At 45.3% G+C, this 20917-nt stretch overlaps 1 protein-coding gene across 3 annotated transcripts in view; it reads right to left on the reverse strand.

Moving 5' to 3' along the window:
- Nucleotides 1–913: 913 nt before the first annotated feature.
- The window catches only part of ctif (CBP80/20-dependent translation initiation factor), a 47675-nt gene continuing 27671 nt past the window's right edge, over nucleotides 914–20917 (reverse strand). For 2 of the 3 annotated variants that reach the window (XM_047569711.1, XM_047569712.1), the window contains exons 8-14: nucleotides 20605–20681; nucleotides 16866–16946; nucleotides 12415–12994; nucleotides 10872–11171; nucleotides 7838–7993; nucleotides 3164–3217; nucleotides 914–1865 (exon numbers count right to left, since the gene is read on the reverse strand). In XM_047569711.1, the coding sequence (XP_047425667.1) occupies nucleotides 1644–1865; nucleotides 3164–3217; nucleotides 7838–7993; nucleotides 10872–11171; nucleotides 12415–12994; nucleotides 16866–16946; nucleotides 20605–20681 (1470 nt within the window). In that variant the 3' untranslated portion in view covers nucleotides 914–1643. The remainder of the gene's footprint in view (nucleotides 1866–3163; nucleotides 3218–7837; nucleotides 7994–10871; nucleotides 11172–12414; nucleotides 12995–16865; nucleotides 16947–20604; nucleotides 20682–20917) is intronic. The other variant, XM_047569713.1, reaches the window with a different exon arrangement.

Genomic DNA, 20917 nt, shown 5'->3' on the forward strand with positions numbered 1-20917 from the left:
AACCGTAAAGAAGCCTTTTGCCTCTGTTCCTCTGTTTGCCATGCTTTTTTTTTCCCCCCTCCCACTTCGCTTCACTTTTTTTTTTGCTCTTTAAATGTTTTTTTTTTCTTCCTTCAGCAACAGAACGATGTGATAAAGTCCAACTGTTTAGTCCACAGCACGCTCTCCACGCCACAAGCCCCGAAATAAAGAGAGCCTCTATAAAAAAAAAAAAAAAAAAAAAAAAAAGGATAACCAACAAGGCCACTAGTCCATTAAAACGTCCTAAAAATCCTTCCCTATGCTCAACTGATCCCTCTACTGAGATGTCCATTTACAAGCACTGGTTTAAATTCAAACTTTTTTTTTTTTTCTTCTTCTTCTTCTTCTTCTTTCTGGTTGAACTTTCAAAGCAAATCGCCTCAAAAAACAGTGCAAAACAAATCAAACCTGTGCAATAAGGCCTACTGCTATAATATCTCATACGTACATCTTATCATAAAAACTTCAAAATGAAACGTCAATACGAAAAACGACAAATGATTAAAAAAATAGAATAATAATAATAATAATATTAATACAAATGATGCAGTTAACAAAGCGTGGACATGCACGACTCAACAGAGAAGAGGAGACATTCCTCTGCAAGACAAAAACAAAGGAATTATCAGACAGAGGCGTCTGATTTAATTTTCTAATGCTGACGCCCCCCCCCCACCCGATATTTCTACTGCTTGTATTGAGGGAGGTGGGGGTGCCAGTGGGGTGTGTTAGGAGTGTGTCGTCTCACAGGGGCTCAAGAGGCCATCTGCCACCCTACTCTAGCCAGCCTGATCCTTATCCTCGGCCCAGCCCGGCCCAGCAGGCCTGCTGTCTCATCCTCTCCAAAAGGCCTCCTGCTGGGGGGGTGGTGGGGTGGGGTGGTGGTGGGGGGGGGGGGGGGGGGGGGGGGGGGGGGGGGGGGAAACAAAGGCGAGGAGGAGCTGTGGGAGCTGGGGAGCTCCACGGCGAGGCCCCTTTGACCCGGTCCCCGGCCTCGGCGCGGCAGCAGACGGCCCAGACAGACAGCGCCGTCTCCCCCCTCCTCTCTTTTATCAGCCACGCAGACCCCAGGGGCTGACGGGGAGACAGAGGAGGGGGGGGGGAGACAGAGGCCGAGAGAGAGAGAGGGGAGAGGGGAGAGGGCGGTGTGGCAAATGAACACAATGAAGAGACTGACAGAGACCACCCTGACCCCCCCCCACCCCTTCCCTCCTCCATTCATCTCTGGGTACAGATCTCTCTATTCCCCACGGACAGGCTGCTGCCCTCTCCTCCCCTCTCCTCCATGACCCCTCTCTTTTTATCCCCCCCCCCCCCCCTTCATCTCTCAGCCAGACGAGCTCCCAGACTCTGTGTGGCCGAGCACGCCCCCACCGGTCACGCATCTGTTAGTGTTTTCCCATTTGTGTCAAATACGCCACATGTAGTGTTGCCTTCGTTTTTTCGGCTCGGGGGAGAACTCTCGTGTGGGGTTCCGTTCGCGGGCAGTGGTCACGCGTCTTGGAGTAATTACGGAATTTCGAGTTACAAGCATCTATTCGTTTACTTTATTTTCGCCGCGTCGGGGGCCGTCGATGGGGGGGGGCTCGTCTCGTCTCCTCTCCTCGCGCGGAGCCTTGCTCCTAGGCAGTGGTGGTGAGCTTTTGGATGGTGCGGTTGTAGTACTGGGTGGTGAGAGCCTCCAGGGGGCTCCAGCGGTGTGCGTGGAGCTCGATGACCTCCATGAGCAGGGAGCGGGTCAGGGGGGATTCGGTCGGACAGAGCATCTTGTCCCTCACGGCCGCCAGAAGCTCCGTCATCATCTCGGGGACCTGCTCCTCCAGGAGACGCCCCGTGCTCTGCAACTGGCGGAGGGAGAAGGAGAGAGAGGTTAGAAGGAGGGAGGAAGTAAAGAGGCAGGAGGTCGGACGGAGCGTGCGTCCTTTTGCCGAGAGCAAGACACAATGTCTGGCACCTTGTTGCCGTGGATAGAGTCAGACAGCAGAGGCTCACACACCCCGTGGCCATAGCGCCGTGTGTGTGTGTGTGTGTGTGTCAGAAAGTAATCAAGACCGCAAAGGTTGTGTTTGTGAGCGACTCGGAACTCTTCTCCAATCAGAGCCCAGCTGTGTTTGTGCTGCCTGTGGCTTCACCTCTAGGTCTTATTTAAAGGTTTATAGATATTTCAATCCAATAAATGTCTGTCGACGCCCAAAAATAGTGATTCTGCACAACCACCCAGCAGTTATCTTCCTACCAGAGAGGGGACTAAAAGGAGATTTTATTGTTATTTTTTGTTTATGACTTGATTCGACTTGATTTATTTCAACTTCAATCCACCAATTAATCAATCAATCAAATGTTATTGATATAGAACCTTTCAAGACAAATGAACTCCATTCAAAGTGCTTGATTGACAAAAATACATAGTGTATAAACAGTGAAACAAGAAAAAGGACAGGGAGACTAATGCACACTGAAAAGGATAAGTTAAAATAATATCAATATCAGAAAAATAAATAAAATATAAAAATGTAGCAAAATATAAAAGATATTAAAAATAGAATGAAGTGAAATGAAGGATAAAAATGTTGAATCAAACCTAGTAACACTCTAAATAAAGGTAACAATACCAGAGATAAAAAGTGATAAAGAATAGAAGAATAAAACTGTGGAATAAAAGAACTATAAGACGATGACATGAAAGCCAGACTGAAGAGACGCGGTTTTAACCTACGTTTAAACTATTATTGCTTTTAACTCCTCTAAACTTCTCAAGTTATTCATTAATGGGTGTCAGCAGACAAGTATCTGCTGATAATGGTCTGGTTTACTTTCTAGCAGACTGGAAAGAGAAATACTGACAATAATTCATATATATATATATGTTTTTTGAATCTGGAAGAAACTTTCAATATCTGAAATATACAATGTACATATAACACTATGTGCCACACACAGTGTTATAAAGTTTCAATGTAATAAATGGGTTAACTAGACTGTACATAATTTCAAACCAGCTCCTAGCTTCATTTAAAGATACAAGTATTAGTAGTTTAGCTCTGTGAGGCTTAATGTTATAAACATTTTTCCAAAGTTGGGGCTTTTTCCACAGCAGTCAAAGCAAAGCATTGATTTTAAGGTCTGTGTGTGTGATCCATACCTCCATGGAGCAGCACAGAACGGCGTCTTCCTTGACATCTGTCGACTCCAGCAGCTATAAAGGACAAGAAACGACAATATATGATTACAGTAGAAAAACAAAGCTGCACAGGATAACATGAAACGGATGAAAAGAAAAACGCAGAGAAGTCGAGCGTGACGAGCGAGGAAAACCCTGGAAGGCCAGAAGATATTTTTATACATGTATGTTTGGATCTAGACCACATGGGGAGATTAGGCAAATGCAAGTGTTTGTATGTGTTAATCAGTTCACAAGGAAAAGGGGGGGGGGGGGGGAGAAAACCTAATCCAAAATCCTGTAAATATTTTCGACATTAACATTTTAAATCTTGGACCATGGCCCTCAGTTTGGCAAGCGAGGGAACGTCGCACATTGAGGCTCGCTTTATGCACACTGTACATAAACACACACACACACACACACACTGTAAACAGGCAGTGCAGCCAGAGACAAACAGTGGAGCTGGTAAACATGCTAGCTGGCTTTTCCCCCCACGCTGGCCCCATGCACAGATGGGCACACAACTGGCACTTTCAAACAATGCAGGGAGGGACGGTGACAAAGAGAGACTATTAGAAGGTAGCGTTAGGTTACAGCACAAATTCATTTGGTTAAACTTTTCTACCTTTAAACTTTACGCCCCTTCAGTCTGTTTAAAACTGCTGCGATTAAACCGAGGGAGGGAAAGAAGGAACAGGGAGGTGTTTTAAAGGGGAGAGGTATGAATGCAGGGTGCAACGTGAAAACCCAGGAAACTGTTGCCTTTCAGACAAGGATCATTACTAAGTCGATATTCTTTATTAGAGTGAACCAAATGATGAAAGACTCGCACCCGTTAGAGAACTATCACCATTAATCTGCAGCTTCACCTCGGTTTAAATCAACCACATTAAACTGAATCACAGCAAAGGCATTTTGTGTTTCCATGATACAGATGTGATATGCGTTCATATGCCACAAGACATCAATCAGAAGAAAAAAAAAAGCTTTTTCGACATGTGCTAAGTGGTTCTGTAAGATGTGAAATGTTGCAGAAATGCGACAGAAGACGAGAACACCGACGCATAGACTGCAACAGAACGAGTCTCTCTCGGTTATTAATATTTTCCCCATTGAGCCGATCACCACAAGCTTTACACCACCACTCCCAATCCGGGCGAAAATTCCTTCCATTTGGGCCCATCTCTTCTAATTAAGTAGGTCACATGATTCTGACTATTAGCTGTTATGGTAGCCGCTGAGTAGGCAAACCGATGTTTAAATATATGCTTTAAGACGGGGCTCTAATAAAACTCTCATATAAATCTTCATAAAAAAAAAAAAAAAGAAAAGAAAAGAAAGAGGAAGCCCCACTCGTCTGCCTCTGTAGTCCAGACTGAAAATGAGCCGCTGCCTGTTTCCACACTGTAAGCTTAATGGTATTCCACCTATCATTCAGGCCCTGCCGCTGCGCCGACGTCAGCTCCTCAGTATGCCGAGACGGGCGTGGTGACAGTGCGGCCGTTTGATGTGGGAACTCGAGTCGCGTCGCTTCCAGAGCGGGACAACTACGCGACGGGCGGGATTAGCCCGTAATGAGTTCTCGGGGGAGCCCGGAGTGAAGTTTTGCTCAATACGTGTAAAACGGCCTAATCTATACTCATCTATCATCAGCTCTACTATCCGTTGCAGTAGCCTTTTCTTCCCTGGCTTCCCTCCAACCCATTCGCTCTCCTGTGCGGCTGCTGCGCCACAACATGCATTCCATCGCTCCACGTTACCTTCGCTTGTAAGTGGAAATAGGAGCATCTGCAGGAAAAAATAGTTTCGGGGAGAATGCTTAACGCAACGTCTCTCCTGCCGTCTGGTTCCTTAGATCATTAAGAAACGCATTTTGCTGCACGGGGAAACCTTGGAATTACCATTTATAGTGTTTCAAAAGGTGTTTGATAAGGAGCGTTAACAATAAGCGTGACAGCTGTGAGCCTCTTGTAGCAGCGAGCAGAAAAGCATCCAGCATCAACACCTCGAGAGACTAAAAGAACTCAATAAAAGACGCACTCATTTGAATTTCCTGCGGAGGCTTCAGACTTCGTTACTCTAACACATTCATGTTCGAATATGCTAAAAACACATTGTTGATAACAACACAAAGAGGACGGAAACCAGCCCTGAGAGAAAAACAGTTTTCACGGGGATGCTAATGATCAGTGCTCAAAGTTAAAATTCAACTTTTTTTCCCCAGTAGTTGCATAGCAACAGCAGGTCCAGCTCTTACTGTAGTTTCATTACATAATATTACAATATTCCTGCTGCGTCAGTGCTCTTCTTCACCAAACAAACAGGGGCATAAACAAGAGAAAATCAAACACATTTGAGCAGGAGACCCGTGAAGCCTTTCAATACCAAGACGCCATATAAATAGCTCCTGATGTCACCACCACCACATGGCGTACGTGCAGGCTTTTTGCAGCGAGCAACTGCAAACCAATATCCTGGTGATGGGTTCTGTGGGCAGCGCGCTTTAATGAAAGGTGGTATCTGTTTTTTTTGAACTGCCGGTCTGATCTGTGTTTAACGTTTCTGCTTCACTTTTGCTATTTGAGGTAACGCACTGTAATAATCTATCTTTTCCATCTTCTCTGTGCAAGAATACTACAATTTGCACCGTACGTGAATGCGTAAAGGCGAATGCTGTTTGACTCGATCTCGGTTCTAAATTTACACACTTGTTGTTTCTTAACAACCTGTGTAACCACAGTAACGTTGCCGAAACAGTAGCAAACCCAATAAACAAACAAAAGGAAGGAGAAGTTTCACTTCGCAAATTTCCTGCGAGCTCAAAACGTTCAAGGACGGAAGTTTGGGTTTAAATTGCACTTCACTGGGCGCAGAGTTAATGAATATCAAATCTATCGAATCTGTGCAAATGATTTAAAGTGTTTAATCGGCATCGCAACAAGGTGAACGGGTATCTGAAGCTCCTCCTGCGAAGCTTTATAAAAAAGTTTCAGCCCGTCATCTGGTCGTTGATGGCGCAGCATCATTTTCAGCTGCAGCAAAACAACTGTGTTAAACTCACTGTAAACAGCCTGTTCAATATTAAACAGCAGTCAGAGCGTTTAGCGGCTGGACGGGAGCCATTTCTTATTTCTTTCTTTTCGGTCCAGCCCAACAGTAAAGAGGAAAATATTTGCAGCACATTTGTCCTTACGTCTTAAAATCTGTTTATGTGTGTGTTTATAGCATGTAGAGTCCCCCCCCCCAAGCTACCGCACGCACAAAAAAAATCTATAAATGTGGGTTTAACATTTTATGTAAATGTAAGTGAGGATTATCTAGTTAAAAAAACAACAACAACAAAAAAAAAAACAACGGGCGGTGTGAGCATCATAGACTGTGACAGCCTGTAATAGGCATTTGCGGGTGAGATCACCTCTCATTTACTTGCGCCGTCTATACATACAGCTGTCATTTATAACCACACACACCTCTGGTGTTACCTAATCCTGCGCTGCAGGCTGCAGCTACAGAAGGCTGCCGCACACACATGCGCAGACGCATATGCTCGCGTATGCTAATGCAACAGCGAACGCAGGGACGTGCGCCCGTCGCGGCGCGTAGCTCGCAGCTGGAATCTGACAACCGCATGTTACAGCAGGATTGTCAAAACAGCAGAGAGATCAAAGTCGGCAACAATGGCTGTGGGGGAAACGGAGACGGCGGAACAAGTGCACCGGTTTTGGCGACTCGCGCACATGTGAAACCCTGCAAATGTTTTGACGTGGTTGACGGGTGTGTGTGCTCTGACCTCAGGTGTCTCCGGGATACGTGTAGCGTAACAGCGCTGATGCTGGAATATGGAGGCGTGTTTACGTGTATCTCTTGAGCGCTTGCTCCACACCCATGGTCATGCTGCTGGGCCTTTTAACAAGCTGAGATAATGCCCTGGGAATACCCACAGACAGGGTGTGGATGGCATTAGCTGCTGTGTGTGATTGTTGTCGACGAGACGCCGGGTGTCTGCCGAGCGCCAGACTTGCGGAGGTGTGGACATGGGCGGTAAAAACGAGCCGGCACGTGCCTCGACACCTGCCGTCGTTTCTCCTCCTCCACCTGAACTATACATTAAAATTGATTTTCGCTCTCAGGTCCCCCCCCCCCCCTCTTTGCCTCCGTTCTTCTACCTGTCACACCGAGAGTAAAAATGTCATCAACCAACTGTCAACCTGACCGCAGTCTCCTGTGCTTCCTCTGCAACCCCCTCCCTCGCCCTGCCTGCTTCCCCTTTCAATATTCCATCTGTCGTTAACCACTTCTGTATCGTGACGCGTCTGCTGTGGCTACCCTATATGGTTTCCATGGTTACAGGGGGAAAGTGTGCTAAGAGAGCGTGACCAGCTGATGAGAAGTGAACCCGGGGTCACGTATTTTCCTGGAACCCGTGGTGTCCTGACTGTTTGCACCATGAACCAAACGCTCTTGCGGTGTCTGGAGTCTAGACTGCGTCTGGCCAAAAACAGGAAACTGTGGCCCGTTCAACATATTGACCTGAAGACACGGGATGGACACACACCTGGCAGGAAGTTTTCCTCTTGGAACTTGCAGATGAGGCACATCGATTTGCTATCGACACGTTTTTTTTTTTTTTTATGTGTAATTGCGGATGCGTACCTCTCGTAGGCAGGTGTAGATGGGACACACCAGCACCCTGAAGGGTTCGCCGGAGCTGCTCCTCATGGTGCCAAACACCTCGCACAAGAAGGTGATGAAGCCCAGCCAGCGCTCCACATCCGCCTGCTGGAGCTCGTCACGCCGCGAGAAATCCCTCTGTGAAAAAAAAAACACGCATGGGTTTAGTAAATCTGTCATATAAGTAGGCAGTAGGTAGGTGGATATTTTTAAATGAATTCATAAGCAGTGGTGGTAAACTAGTTCTCCTGGTTGGGACCATTAATCACCATTAACATCTTTGCCATCCCTATAATGGGAGTTTCTGTAGGTGGGACACGTATTAACCTTGCGCCTTAAGGTACTTAAAGCCAAAAAGCAGCTGAAGAACACATTAAACAAATTCGCGAAATTTCTTTTATCCGCCAGAAGTGGAGGAGAGTACGTTAATTCAGTTTGACAGTGGAGGGCGGTGAACTGTGTCGGTGCTGTAAAAGTGTTGGGGTTAATATGGGTTAATGCTTAATGTGCACTTGTAAAGATGTTATTCGGCAGGTTAAACTGAAACTTTATTAACAGTCGGAGCCACTCGCTTCGCTTCTAGTTTTTTTTTTTTTTCCCTTTTCATTTTTCAGAGCGTACGGCCTGTTTGGGCTGGAGAGCACTGGAAACGTGAGCGGCTCACGTTCTCGCGGACGTGCACAACCGCGCCGAAGGTCTGAACGCACGCAGGCGCACACAAAATATGCAGCCTTGGAGACGTCCGAGAGAAAACTCACTCCGCTGTCAGCAACAAACGCAAACACGTGCTCCAATCACCGCACACCTTCAAGGACACCGGCACGATACGGCCCCATTAATAATTAGTCCACAAAAAGTATCATACGCCGCATTTACGTAACAATAAAGAAGAAGGCGTATGCAGCGTTAACAAAAATGGTTAAAAGAGCATCTTTAGCAGGTGAAAGGTCGCTCGATGTTTAAGCGGAGCAACAACAAACCTCAACGCCTCTCTTTTAATAAGCGGAGCAGTCACACGCTAATTGCCCCCATATTGAGATCCAGGGGTCTGGAAGCAACATAATTAACGGAGGCCTTCATGTGCCCACTTGTGACATTTAAAATGTTTTAAAGGGGAAAAAAAAAGCCAAAATGTCAAAGACGAGGAGGGGGTCCGTGCGAGCTTGGAAGTGGAAATTAAAGTGAGAAATAGAAGAAGGGAAAGGACCACACAGTGGCGATAAAGGGAGAAGGGGGGTAGAAGGATCAAGGGCGGGATTCACCGCTGCTGGAACTGGGATCAAAAAAATCTCAAAGAGGTGTTTAAAAAAAAATCACAAGAGAGGAGGAAAAAAAGAAAGAAAAAATGTAGGAGTCTAGTCAATAAGAGCATCTGCGGGAGGAGGAAACCAGGAGTAGGAGTCGAGGAAAAGAAGGAGACGCAGTGAGGCGAGCAGGTGGGTTAACGTTTAGACCTTGAGTGACGCCGGTGTTTGCCTGCTCCTAGACTGTCTGCCGCTCCGGCGAGGTTGTCTGGCTCTCTGGACGGAGCGAAACGGAGGGTGAAAGGGAGGAGCGCTGGTTAAAGAGAGAGGGAACCGTATCGGAGGGGGGAAGTAAGCGGAGCGCTGGCCCGTGTCGTTCCGGGTGAGGGGAGGCGATAAGTCCGAGGGAGCGCGGGAACGGGGAGCTCGCGTGGGACGGGGCCGAGGGTAGTGGCGGTGAAACGCGAAACGGCCGAGGGGATGTTTTCACGGCGGGTGCGAGGCTGTAAGTGTGCGGTTAAGTGAACGCATAGAGGGCGAAGGGGGGGAAAGGGTCTCCCCCTGGGGCGTTCGGATCAGCTACTTTGCCCACTGACATTCACGACATCTCGCACACGGTTGGCCTCCACCGGAGAACGTCCTCATGAAACGAGGTTTGAGTGGAACTCCTGAAACTGTGGAGAGGATTGTGTCCAAGCATAAAGTCTAAAAAATGGTTGATAACTCACATCTAAATGAGCTTCCAGCGGGTATTTTAAGAACATTTCGTTGACACTAAATCTTGCATTTGTGGAGATTTTAGGGCTGGTACACAGGCTGGGATTAAGACGTCATTATCGGGGTTGGTATCACTTAATCTTGCAGTATTTTGAATTAATCAAGGGATTATTTAGTATTTAAAATGTCATAAAAAATGGAGGAAAAAAAAAAAAATGAAATCCCCCAAGTATGAAAAAAGCAGAAGCAAAGAAGCTGTAATCACAAAATGTTCTTTTTAAGTCTTTCTGCTTTGAAAATTAAGATTCCAAGAATCACAGAACAATGTGTGTACTCAGTGCTTCCAGACTAATTGTGCGTGCCTTTAATGTAAACCGACTGCGGACGTCTTACGAGGAAAAACCGCCACCGAAGCAAATTCCAGAAAATTGTCGTGCATTTCAAGCATGCGCGAGAATGTGACAGAGATTAAAACGTCCGTGCGCATGAAAAACGTTTCATGCAAGACAACGCTGTTTCCAATTCAAAACTGTAACTAACAAGATCCACTGAGATTCTTGCTGCGCACACAGAAGCAGAGATTCAATTTTTAACCATGAAGCAGTTGCTCCGTCAGCTTATTATCAAGGCGGCAGCTTATTGCACAATTCAGGAGACAGTCTTCTGTGGCAACGGAGCAGCCAAGAAGAATATTACACCACAGTCTCTTTTTTTTTCCTGTGCACGAGTTAGTCTTTTATTATTCTCTGTCTTCCATTTATTTCATTTTATTTTAAATTTTAAATTTTATTTTTGTGTTGTTGTGTGAGTTGCTGTTTGTTCTTAATTGTTGCAACTTTCCCAGGCTGCTGATCTCAACGGGATCGACCTGGTTAAATAAACGGCTAATAAAAAAAGAAAATAATAATAATTCTCGAAGGAAAAGTCCTCTAGCGCAAATAAATATATAAAAAGCCTTTATTGAAATGGCTACTTCAGACTTGTTATTGAAGTCCGAGAAGAAAACACGGAAAAGCGGCAGCGTGGGGCTCGAAGCCGAAATCCGCCGCTCTTACCTGCAGCATGTTGAGCAGCAGCGACCTGAACTTGGTCCCCTCCACCATGAACAGCGCCATCTTGTCGCAGAGCTTGGCGGCCGTGGCGGCGAAGCTCCTGTCCGACACCGCCTTGGAGTAGATGGTGCTGACCACCTGGGCCAGGGTCTCCTCGGACTGCGCCGAGCACTGCGCCTCCTCCATGAAGGAGGCCAGCTGCTGCTCCACGCCGCTGCTGTTGCTCCTCATGTTGTTGAGGAGGTCCACCAGCCGGTCCATCCTCTGAGACCCGGGGCCGGACTTCTCCACGCGCGACTCTTCCTGCGGCGACAGAGGGGATGAGACACGTGAGCGGAGTTTCACCGTGCGGGAAATTAAGCTTTTACTAGGTATTTTACACTTTTTTGGGACTTTTTTTCTCGCTGTAGTTAAAACTAAACTGATTAAATCTTTATATTTGAATGTAGCACTGACAATTTGGCAGCTATTATAACCTTTATTCAACCAGTTCATGCTTCACAAGTGGCCTATATGAAAAATATACCATTTGACATTTTGACAACAGATAGGTTAGCTAGCCAAATTAGGCCATGTTTACACGAATCTGGTTTTTGGGTGAAACCACACAGGTCTTGCACAGTTCATGTGAACAGCCTGATATGAACACTTTTGACCCCAACCAGAAGGTTTTTTACACATTTTTCTGTTTTTGTACAAATTGAACTACCCTACAGTCTCTCCAGGTAGCTCGTAGTGTACTAGAACTCCTGATTGGGAGTCACTGCGCCAATATGTGCACAAGCATAACAAATGACACAGCTTTCTGTCTGCGTGGAGTTTCCAGTCACAACACGACGCGGAAGCCAGTCAGTGTTTTGTTATGTGTTCCCAACGTGCTACAGTTGAGTGACTAGTTAAAAAGGAAGAACATTGTGTTAAGCGGTGACCTCATTTACGTTAGTTCAGTAGTTTTGTGCGTTATGTCTGGAAAGTTGAAGCTGAAAGCCGTTCGCTAACTTCGCAAACTATCGAACTTTGTAACAAATATGATGCAGAGATTAAAAACAATCATCCCAGTCGAGCAGGAGCCGGTTCGAAGATCACTGATTCGCTGGCGTTACTTGGGATTTGTTTATTAATTCCTGCCTTGCTGCCTGTTGGGGAGTCGTGTGCTGTCGAATCAATCCTCTCCTGGTGGTAACGAGTTAGCGGTAAAGAGAGGAAGCTGAGAGCGGCGACGCGGTCGGGCCAGCTCATCAGTTTAGCGCACAGTGGAAAACATCAGAAACTGTTAGAACTAATGCCGCTTCAGTTTCTTCACCTCCTCGGCGAGAACGCGTACTCCACTCCCTGCCAGTCTGGGTGTGTGTCAAAATACACGCTAAATAAATCAGCAGGCAAATGATTCAAGCGAGGCAGAGTGAGGAGAGTGTGTCCATAATGTTTGTGAACATAATGAAAGTAATTAGCGGACTAAACGGCGGCGGGTGTGTGTGTGCACACACACACTTCAGTCCTGGTTTCTTTAATGCTGACTGACAGGCACTAAGCAGCTTTTCAGTACCTTGTCCTTTAGTCTCCTCCTCAGCCTCTCCTTCGACGACTGCAGGAGGCTGACTTTGGGTTGCTCCGACTGGCCCTCGCGCGTCCTCGCGCTTCGCGGCGGGTTGGGAGACTCCTTATGAACCGTCAGGTCGTTTGAATTGGGCGTCGAGTCAGATTTGGGGGATTCATTGGGGCTCCTACTGCCGCAGTCTTGAGGTGGCCTGATGTGCTCGTCGCCCAGCCTCACATTCTCAGTCTCTTTGGTTGATCTCGGAGGTACTCCTTTATCTCCTGCGGCGTTCGTCTGTCCGTGCCCCTGACCTTTCTGATTGTGGTGCCAACGCCGGTTCTGGCTGTATCCGTGGTGCGCGGGCCCTCCTTGGCGCTGCCCATGTCCTCCTTGGTACTGGCGAGGTGGCCGACCGGCGCTGTGGTTCCTGTTGTCTCCCACGTCTGTGAAGTTGGGCTGCTGCTGGTTTGGAGATTGGGTTTGATCCCTCTGCTGCTGTGGTGATTGTATCTGCTGGGGCTGGTTCTTCCCTCCTCCACCTCCACCTCCTCCACCTCCACCTCCTCCTCCCTGAGGCCGCTGCTGTTTCCTGGAATGAGAGTTTCACAAGTTAGCTTCACTGGGAAGTGGCAGCCCTTATCTTAAACTTCCGTGGCCCTTACCCACCTTGTCACAAAGACTAACTGTGACTCCATACTGCGGCCATCTTCAGCCACCAACCTATCATCCACTGAACTGTAAAGTCAAAAGTCTAGCGCCTGCTTGCATGTGGATGCACGGTGTGTCCGTGTTTTCCTGTCCTGCATCGTTGTGTCCTTTTGCCGCACCGTCTCCGGGGCTTGACAAGCCTCTGACATATGGTCCAGGAGATTAGTCACCCTGGCACCGAAGAGGCACCATATTATCTGCTTCAGCATGTGAACTAGCTAGAATTCAACTAGTCGCAGTTAGCACGCCTTTGGCCGTGGTTTGATCATTAAAAAATATTGAAAGCATGTTACTGAAAAGGGTACTTGGATGAGCATCGACACATCTTCAGGAAAACCCAACACACTTTTGTTTTGGCTTTGTTTTTGGATACATATAAGACCTGGATGACTGAGATTCTTCCTGCGGATGAAAAAGAAGCTAGCTAGAAGAATTAAAGTAATGATGTAAAACCAAAAACTCACGAAAAGACTGCACCCGGCTACAAATAATACCAGTTTCTGTCTGACATAAGGGTGCAGGGCATGTTGACACACAGGAAACTTGCTATTGCTACTAAAAAAAAAAAAAACAGAAGATGAACCATCAAAAAAATCCAACCACTGAAATGGATAGATGGCTACTGCACTCATGTCTGTCTCTAACCAATTGTGGTGCAGTTTGCAGAAGATACTGCAAAGATCGTTCAGGCCTGAGAAGGTTGGAGTACTTTAAGGCCATTTACGTGCGTGCGCACACGTACGAATGCACACAAAGCCACAGGTTGCAGACAGACAGATTTAAGCCCTTATGAATATAACAGACAAAGTTTTTTCAGTCAGTCACCAACAACGTAGACAGGCTGTTTTAGCCTCATGGGAGGCTGGACTGATGAGCACAGAAATGACAACTTTTCTAAAAGTTTTGAAAGGTGATCAATGCCAAGATCGCGAAGTGGGTTTCTCCATTCATCACCAACCATTTTCCTTTCATTTTTTTTTTTTTTTTTTAATTTAGCAAACTTTCAATAGCTTGGTTTTTAGACCAAAGTATGAAAAGTGACGGAACAGGTCAGACATTTTTGCGCCTGCAGAACAAAAACCCAAACTATTCCACCTTGTGAAAGAGAACTGAGGGGCACAATCATGTTCCAAAAATCGATTTCTTTTTTTTTTGTGAAAAGTGTCATTCAACCCCAAACAGATTAATGTAACCCAACCTTGGAAATGTTCTTTGAATAAAAAGTAAGCCTGCAAGATATATATCGTTAATCTAATAGCATAATTGCCGAAGTCGTTTTTTTTACTTACTTACTTACAAACTTTCAATACCAATAAAAATACAAATGGGTTTGCTAGAAATGTTCCTGTTTTCCAAAAACGTTCAAATATGACTTTTAGGTTAATGATATATATGTACATAAACTAGGTCTGCCAGTAGATCTAAATATGTACAATTGCGATTAGTTGCATTATTTCTACGGTTTATGGGTGTGGAGATGAACATTCACAATTTCTTTATCCATTTCTGCTGCTTGTTTGTTTGTGTTGGCTGCTGCATTGAACGCTTCCTGACTTTCCTAACTACAGTCAGGCCAAGGTAATAAAAAAACAAAGAAGTGTCTGCATTAATCAGAGGTTTAAAGAACATGGTGGACATTATTTTGCATTAATGTGCTACACAGCGTACAGCATTTAAGCCATTCCTTCGTACACACAGCTATGGATGTACAGGCGGTTTGAATTGGTGGCCAAAGCTTTCACCACCAGTCCACAAATATAAGCTCCTTCATTGATCAGTTTGACAATTATTACACCATCACGTAGATACCATCTACAAAATGTCAGTGAATATTAAAAAAAAATGTCAGTTTCCTGAAATCCAAGGCAAATAGCTTATTTATCCAACTGCAGCTAAAACCATTCTGATTGATGAAATATGGCAAAGTTCTCGCAAATGAAAACCCGAAACTAGAAGAAAAGGAACTGAGAGAAGGTGAACGCGTACCGGAGTATTTATCGTCGTACTTCTGTGTGTGTGTTCGTGTGCTTTATGTCTCGCCCGGCCCCTACGCTCCACTCTCTTGGGGAGTTTGCGAGACAGTTCATCTTCTGATTCTCCTCCACCAAACAGCCTGCCTCCATCAATTTATAAATACTCCCTCTCAGCCAGACCTGCACCGGCCTGACACATTTTCACTCACGTGGCTAATCTGAGCTGTTCCACAGTGCAGTTGCTTTCGCATCAAACAGCTACTAGATTGCTGCTGGTCAGGGCTTTTTATTTGAACCTGAATCATTAGATTCTGCAGTTTAAGGTCATTCTTCCACCAACTATATCGGATGTTTTCACTGCAGTTCCTATGCTTGATTCAAAGTGTGTATTTCAAACGAGTCCACTTTGTCAGAGCAGTCAGACCAGTATCAACCACTATGGCCGTATTAAAACACTGCCCACTTCACAATAAAAGCATCTCACTGGCAGAAGACCGGGTGGCTTTAATTGTGGAGCAGTTACAGGAAGCACATGGAAAATTTGGAAGAAATATCGAATTGTTTTATGTTGTTCCAACACATATTTCACCAAATACAACCCCACTTCAGACAACGGGCTAAATAACAATATAAATTATCATGTAGCTGAGGTACCACTTCTCTTACACTGTTTCAACCATGAACATGAGACCTTTATACGAGAATGCATTTGTTTTCACTGGTGAACATAATGTTTTGGCGTGCGAGCGTATTATTTTGTTCTCGACAGGCGCCGTCTGGAGATCTTGTGCGTACAATGTGCAGAGTCTTGGAGCATCTGGATGTGATGACGCCACTTTTCTCCTATTCACGTTATACGGGGGAATTAGCTTCGCTGTGTGCGGCACGAAAACAATGTAAAAAGATACACCTGGTGCTCCTTGACAAAGCGGACGCTACGACGAGCGTTCGCAGCGGTAATAGGCCGCTCTCGGCGTTGCCACGGTAACCCCAGGTGTAGCCGACCTCGAGCAGGACTGAAACCTGGAGGATTAGAACTTTGACGTTGACTGACAGAAACGCTGAGATCTCATTTAATTTGACGTATAGAGATTTCTTAATCTTTTCCTGGGCTACAGACGGCTCTGAGACTCTTCTCCGTAACGCACACACACACACACACACACACACACAGACGGCGGTGTGACGATTCATTGCATCCTCACAGCAGCTGTTTAGTTTAGGCTCAGCTCAGATAAGCCGCTCTCCTGATCTACCGGTGATGTGCAGAGGCGAAAGTGAGACAGTAATAAAATGTTAATCGCATTTAATGACCGCGGGCTCTGCGGTAGCTTGAGTGTTGCTCAGATTGACCATCCATCAGTCACATTAATGCCAGAGAAATGTTTGCATTAAGGATGCATGATGGGCCCGCTGATGAAATTTCATCTCGCAATATCTTGTTACTTAGAAACAGGCTTGACTCTGGCTTGATCAAGCGTCTAACGAAATGAAAAATGACTTTTTTTGTTGTCGGAATGAAGAGAGTGGTAATTTTAAGGCATTAATCAGGTTTAAATTAGCGCTTGATGTTGCGTGGCTCGGGTCCAGCGCTATAAATCTCTTTTCATCTCCTCTACTCCTTCTTATTTTAAGCTACTTCAGTATTTGAAGCAGCGCTTTTATCAGCTGACCTTTGGATGTTCTGTTGAGTAGAATGAATCAAATGCAATTTCCACAGTTTTCTCAAAGGTCAAAAATGTGCCCGGGTCCCCGTTTCGCCCTGATGTTGTCACTGACCTGGCTGAGACTTGTCGCTTCCCCCCCGGGCCAGTGGGCAGGAGTACGGTTAACTGGTCTCGGATGAACTGATCAAACAATCTACAAAGCAGGAGAGGAGGGCGTGCCACAATGCAGATGATTGGAAGGATGGAGAGTTGAAGGATAGATAAAGAGTGGAATGGCAGAGCAAGTTGGAGGAAATTACAGGGTATTTTCATAGATGGTGTCAAGTAGAAAAAGGGGGAGATTATAGGGGGAGAAAGCCAGCAAGCAAAAAGGAAACAAAAAAAAAACAACAACTACAGGTTGATAACTATGTCACACACAAAAAAAAAACATCATGCACAGAACTAAGGGAGGAGAACGCTATGAAAAGGGGAAATGGATTGGCAGATATGATCGTGGGAGGAGGCATGACACTGATGATCAGTCACGGCTGCTGCTGCGTATGTGGACGGAGACCTGGTGGAATCATTGGTTGACCCAGACTGGAGAATCGATCGGCCCAGGGGAAGAGAAGCCTGCAGGCCAGACAGTCAATAACATGGCCAAAGCTTCATACAGGACACGGCGCACGGGCTTAATGGACTGTGGGGAGACGGGTTTCGACTGGCTGACTGAACATTTGCATTAGGTCTTAAGATTCTCTTATTGATCGCACTCAATAACTTTGAGTCACCGTGGCCGGGAGTTATTTGCAGGAAGTTCATGGTAGGTGCAGAAAAAGGAGTCGATGCCCTGTGGATGAATAATCGATCATCGTTCTGATGTTAAATAACAATCAGCAGCGACTCTGGTGCTGCCTAAGAACAAAATTAATTTACATGACAGGTCCGGGGAGTGAAGAAAAGTGGTCTGGGGTGAGTCTGTGACCAACTGTGGATGTGGAAACGAGCTCTTATACAGATGCACCTTCTTCCACTGTGATTGGGATGTAACGGACACACATGATTCTTCATGAATCTTCTTGAAACAGTCATATGCATCCTGAGTACGTGAAATCAGGCAACGCACACAGACGACATCAGTTTGACCATATGATGATTCTATAGGAGAATCTGCACTAATTGCGGCGACATTTAGTTAAAAGTTAAACTTAAAACTTCAACGAAGCCCCGGTTGAACATCTAAAAGCTTCAACTGGTGCGTGTTAAAATAGTTTCTCTTCAGTTGTGAGCGCCGTGGAAACAATGCGGTGGAGTCTGCAGAAGAAAAGAAAGTCTCTTTGTGTAAAAGCTCCTCGACAATTAACACATTTTTTAGAAAGGCCAAACTGTACGTAGAAGGAGCTGACGTGCTCCTTCTTTGCCCCTTTTCTGTTTTGAAGCAGAAAGCGGTAAGCAGCACATTCCAGTAAATCACAACTAATTTCAGCCCTGCTTGACGTGCCTACTAAAGTAGAAACACATGCACTACCTCCCCTTTCTTTTCCTTCCTGCCACGGCCAGCCTACACTTTTCCTTTGCTCAATCTCACAGTCCCACTCTGTTTCTTTCTTGTGCTTTGTTCGGTGCAACCCCCGTGCTTTGTACATACGGTCCACTGATCAATATTCATTTCCATATTTCACCTTCTGGATACAGAAAGTTTACTTTTTTTACTTTGCCTCTTTGTTGCGCTGCGTTGATGCACACTAAAACACGACGTACAACACACAACTAACATGGTCTGTGCTGTAAGAGTATGAGCAGGGTTTGTGAACAAAAATGTTAAATGCTAAATGAGCCCGAGCCGTTCAGCAGAAATACCACACAAACTACCAGTTTTGATGGGTTTTCTGTTTCCTCTTTCCTTTGTAATTGTTATGTATTGTAAAAAAAAAAATCCCACAGAGATCTTTGACGACACATTCGCAGTCGCAGCTTTCCCTTTCCAGTCCAGTCGGTGTCTGGTTATAGACTTGTACTGATCCCTACTTCCTGCCTGTCCAGTCCTCTTATCCTCTGCCTCATCCCTTCTTTGATATATATATATATATATATTTTATCCTTGGCTTCATCCTGCTTTCTCCTCTTCTGCAGCTTAAATGCATCAGGCCGACCTGTGCGATGGGTTGGCGTAAGGAGACAGGAGGCCGAATGTTGTCCTGAAATATTACCACGAAAAAGACGCGCTGCACCGGCTATAATTACGGGGACAGTAATGTTCCATTAATAATCAGAAATATCAGGCCTGACTCAGATTAAGAGAGAGGGGTGTGTGTGTGTGTGTGCGCAACCAAATGATAAACTGCTGGACAGAAAAATATTAGGGCCTCATAATCATGTAAATGCTCGATGCGGTTTTCTCTCACAGTGGAGTAGATAAATTCATCTTGTGCTTGTTAGCCCCATGTGGGGCAGACGTCAGGTGAGGAAACAGAAACCAAACATGGCAGAGGCACAACAACGAGTTTTTCAAGGAACTTGGTGGTTTATCAATATAATAAATGTTAATTAATGGTTAAGCCATGATGTCATTGTAAAGGTAGCCGCTGTTGATGAGGAGTTACTGAAATTTCACAATGTTCACCATCAAAGACTGACTGTGCAGAGATGTTACACATTCTTTGTTACATGACGTTGCAGCTCTTGTACCAGAGAGTAATTAACTGAACTGTTTGTTTTCTTTGGTCTGTTTCCAAGTTTAAAATGCTGTGACTTTTTTTTTTTTTTTTTTTTGAAGAACGGTCATAAAATGGTTTGGCATTGGGTGACAATGCAAAACAGATCCAGCAAGTCGCCGACTCTGACATAAAAGCAGTGCGTGAGTATTTCCGTCACCCTGTTTGGTGTTGGACAACAATCAGTCAAGTGTTGCTTCATGGCCATTGTTGAAAAGAAGCGATTCTTTGTGGCACATTTATATTTTTTGGGGTCCCGGACTGTGGCGTCAAGTGCTGCCAAGCTGCTGCATTTTACAGTACACACAGGCGTTTACAGCAGACACAGACACACACATATGTAAAACAGGCCGTAAAGTACGGAGAAAGCGTGCATGAAGACAATGGGACGGTCTCTTGTTAATATTTCCAGCAAGCCGCTGTTGGTCTAAGATCATATTTTTCGTTCTTTTCTTTCTACCAGGCCATCGCACATAAATACAACGGCTCTGGACAGCAGTAATTATTCTCCGTATTTAAAAACAACGATGAAAGTGCTTTTGTCCATTTGGTCGAGATACAATTTCCTCTTTTTAAACCATAAATACAACCAAAATATTTTCTCTGTGTCCGTCTCTTAGCAACTGAAGAACAGTTTTCCAGTGACATCAGGGCAGGGAGCGAGGGAACCGGAGAGAGATTATTTTTTCTTCTCTCTTAAAGACCGAGTTTCAATGAAGTCAGACTTGGGTGAAATTCGATTTCAGAGTGTGCACAATTAAAGTGTGTGCCAGTAGAAAAATTTACTTTGGACTGACTTTAAACCGGTGGGACAGAACAACAGGATAAATATAACAAGTAAATCAATAACCAGAAAACATGGCTTGATTGTTGCGGGCAAAAAAAAAAAAAAGAAAAAGTGACAAGATAGTTGTCAAAAATGTTGTTGTGGGAGTTATTCAAATTCTTTTTTTTTTCTTTTTTTCCACTGTCTGGAGTGAAGTGTGGAGCCTGCATTCCTGTCTTGACACAGCTTTGGATGTGGAGATTTGTTAAAGCTATGGGGCTGGCTGTGCAATGAAAACATTCCCTCTCACTGAGGTAGGTGTGTGTGTGTGTGTGTGTGTGTGTGTGTGGGTGTGTGTGTGTGTGTGCGGGCTCGAGATGCATCATTACCGTCGGTCATTCCTCCTGCGTCGGAAGAGCTTTTTGGTGTGCGCGATCTCAGCCTCATTAGGAAGGGGTGGGAAGACCTGTTGGAGACAAATCATAGAGTAAGAGACGCCGGCCGTCAAGATCCCAGATTTATGCGACTGTGGAAAGTAAGAGACGCACGAGGTAAAAATGTAAAGGATGTTAAACATCTTGACTTAAATGTCCAACTCTTATTCGGCAGATGGTCACTGACCGTTAGTAACTGCTGCACAATAACAAGATAAAACTAAACGCAGCTGTGGTCGAAACCATTTACTCATAAATTACACAAAAA

This window comes from Mugil cephalus, chromosome 19 (genome assembly GCF_022458985.1).
Source record: "Mugil cephalus isolate CIBA_MC_2020 chromosome 19, CIBA_Mcephalus_1.1, whole genome shotgun sequence".
NCBI classification, from domain to species: domain Eukaryota; kingdom Metazoa; phylum Chordata; class Actinopteri; order Mugiliformes; family Mugilidae; genus Mugil; species Mugil cephalus.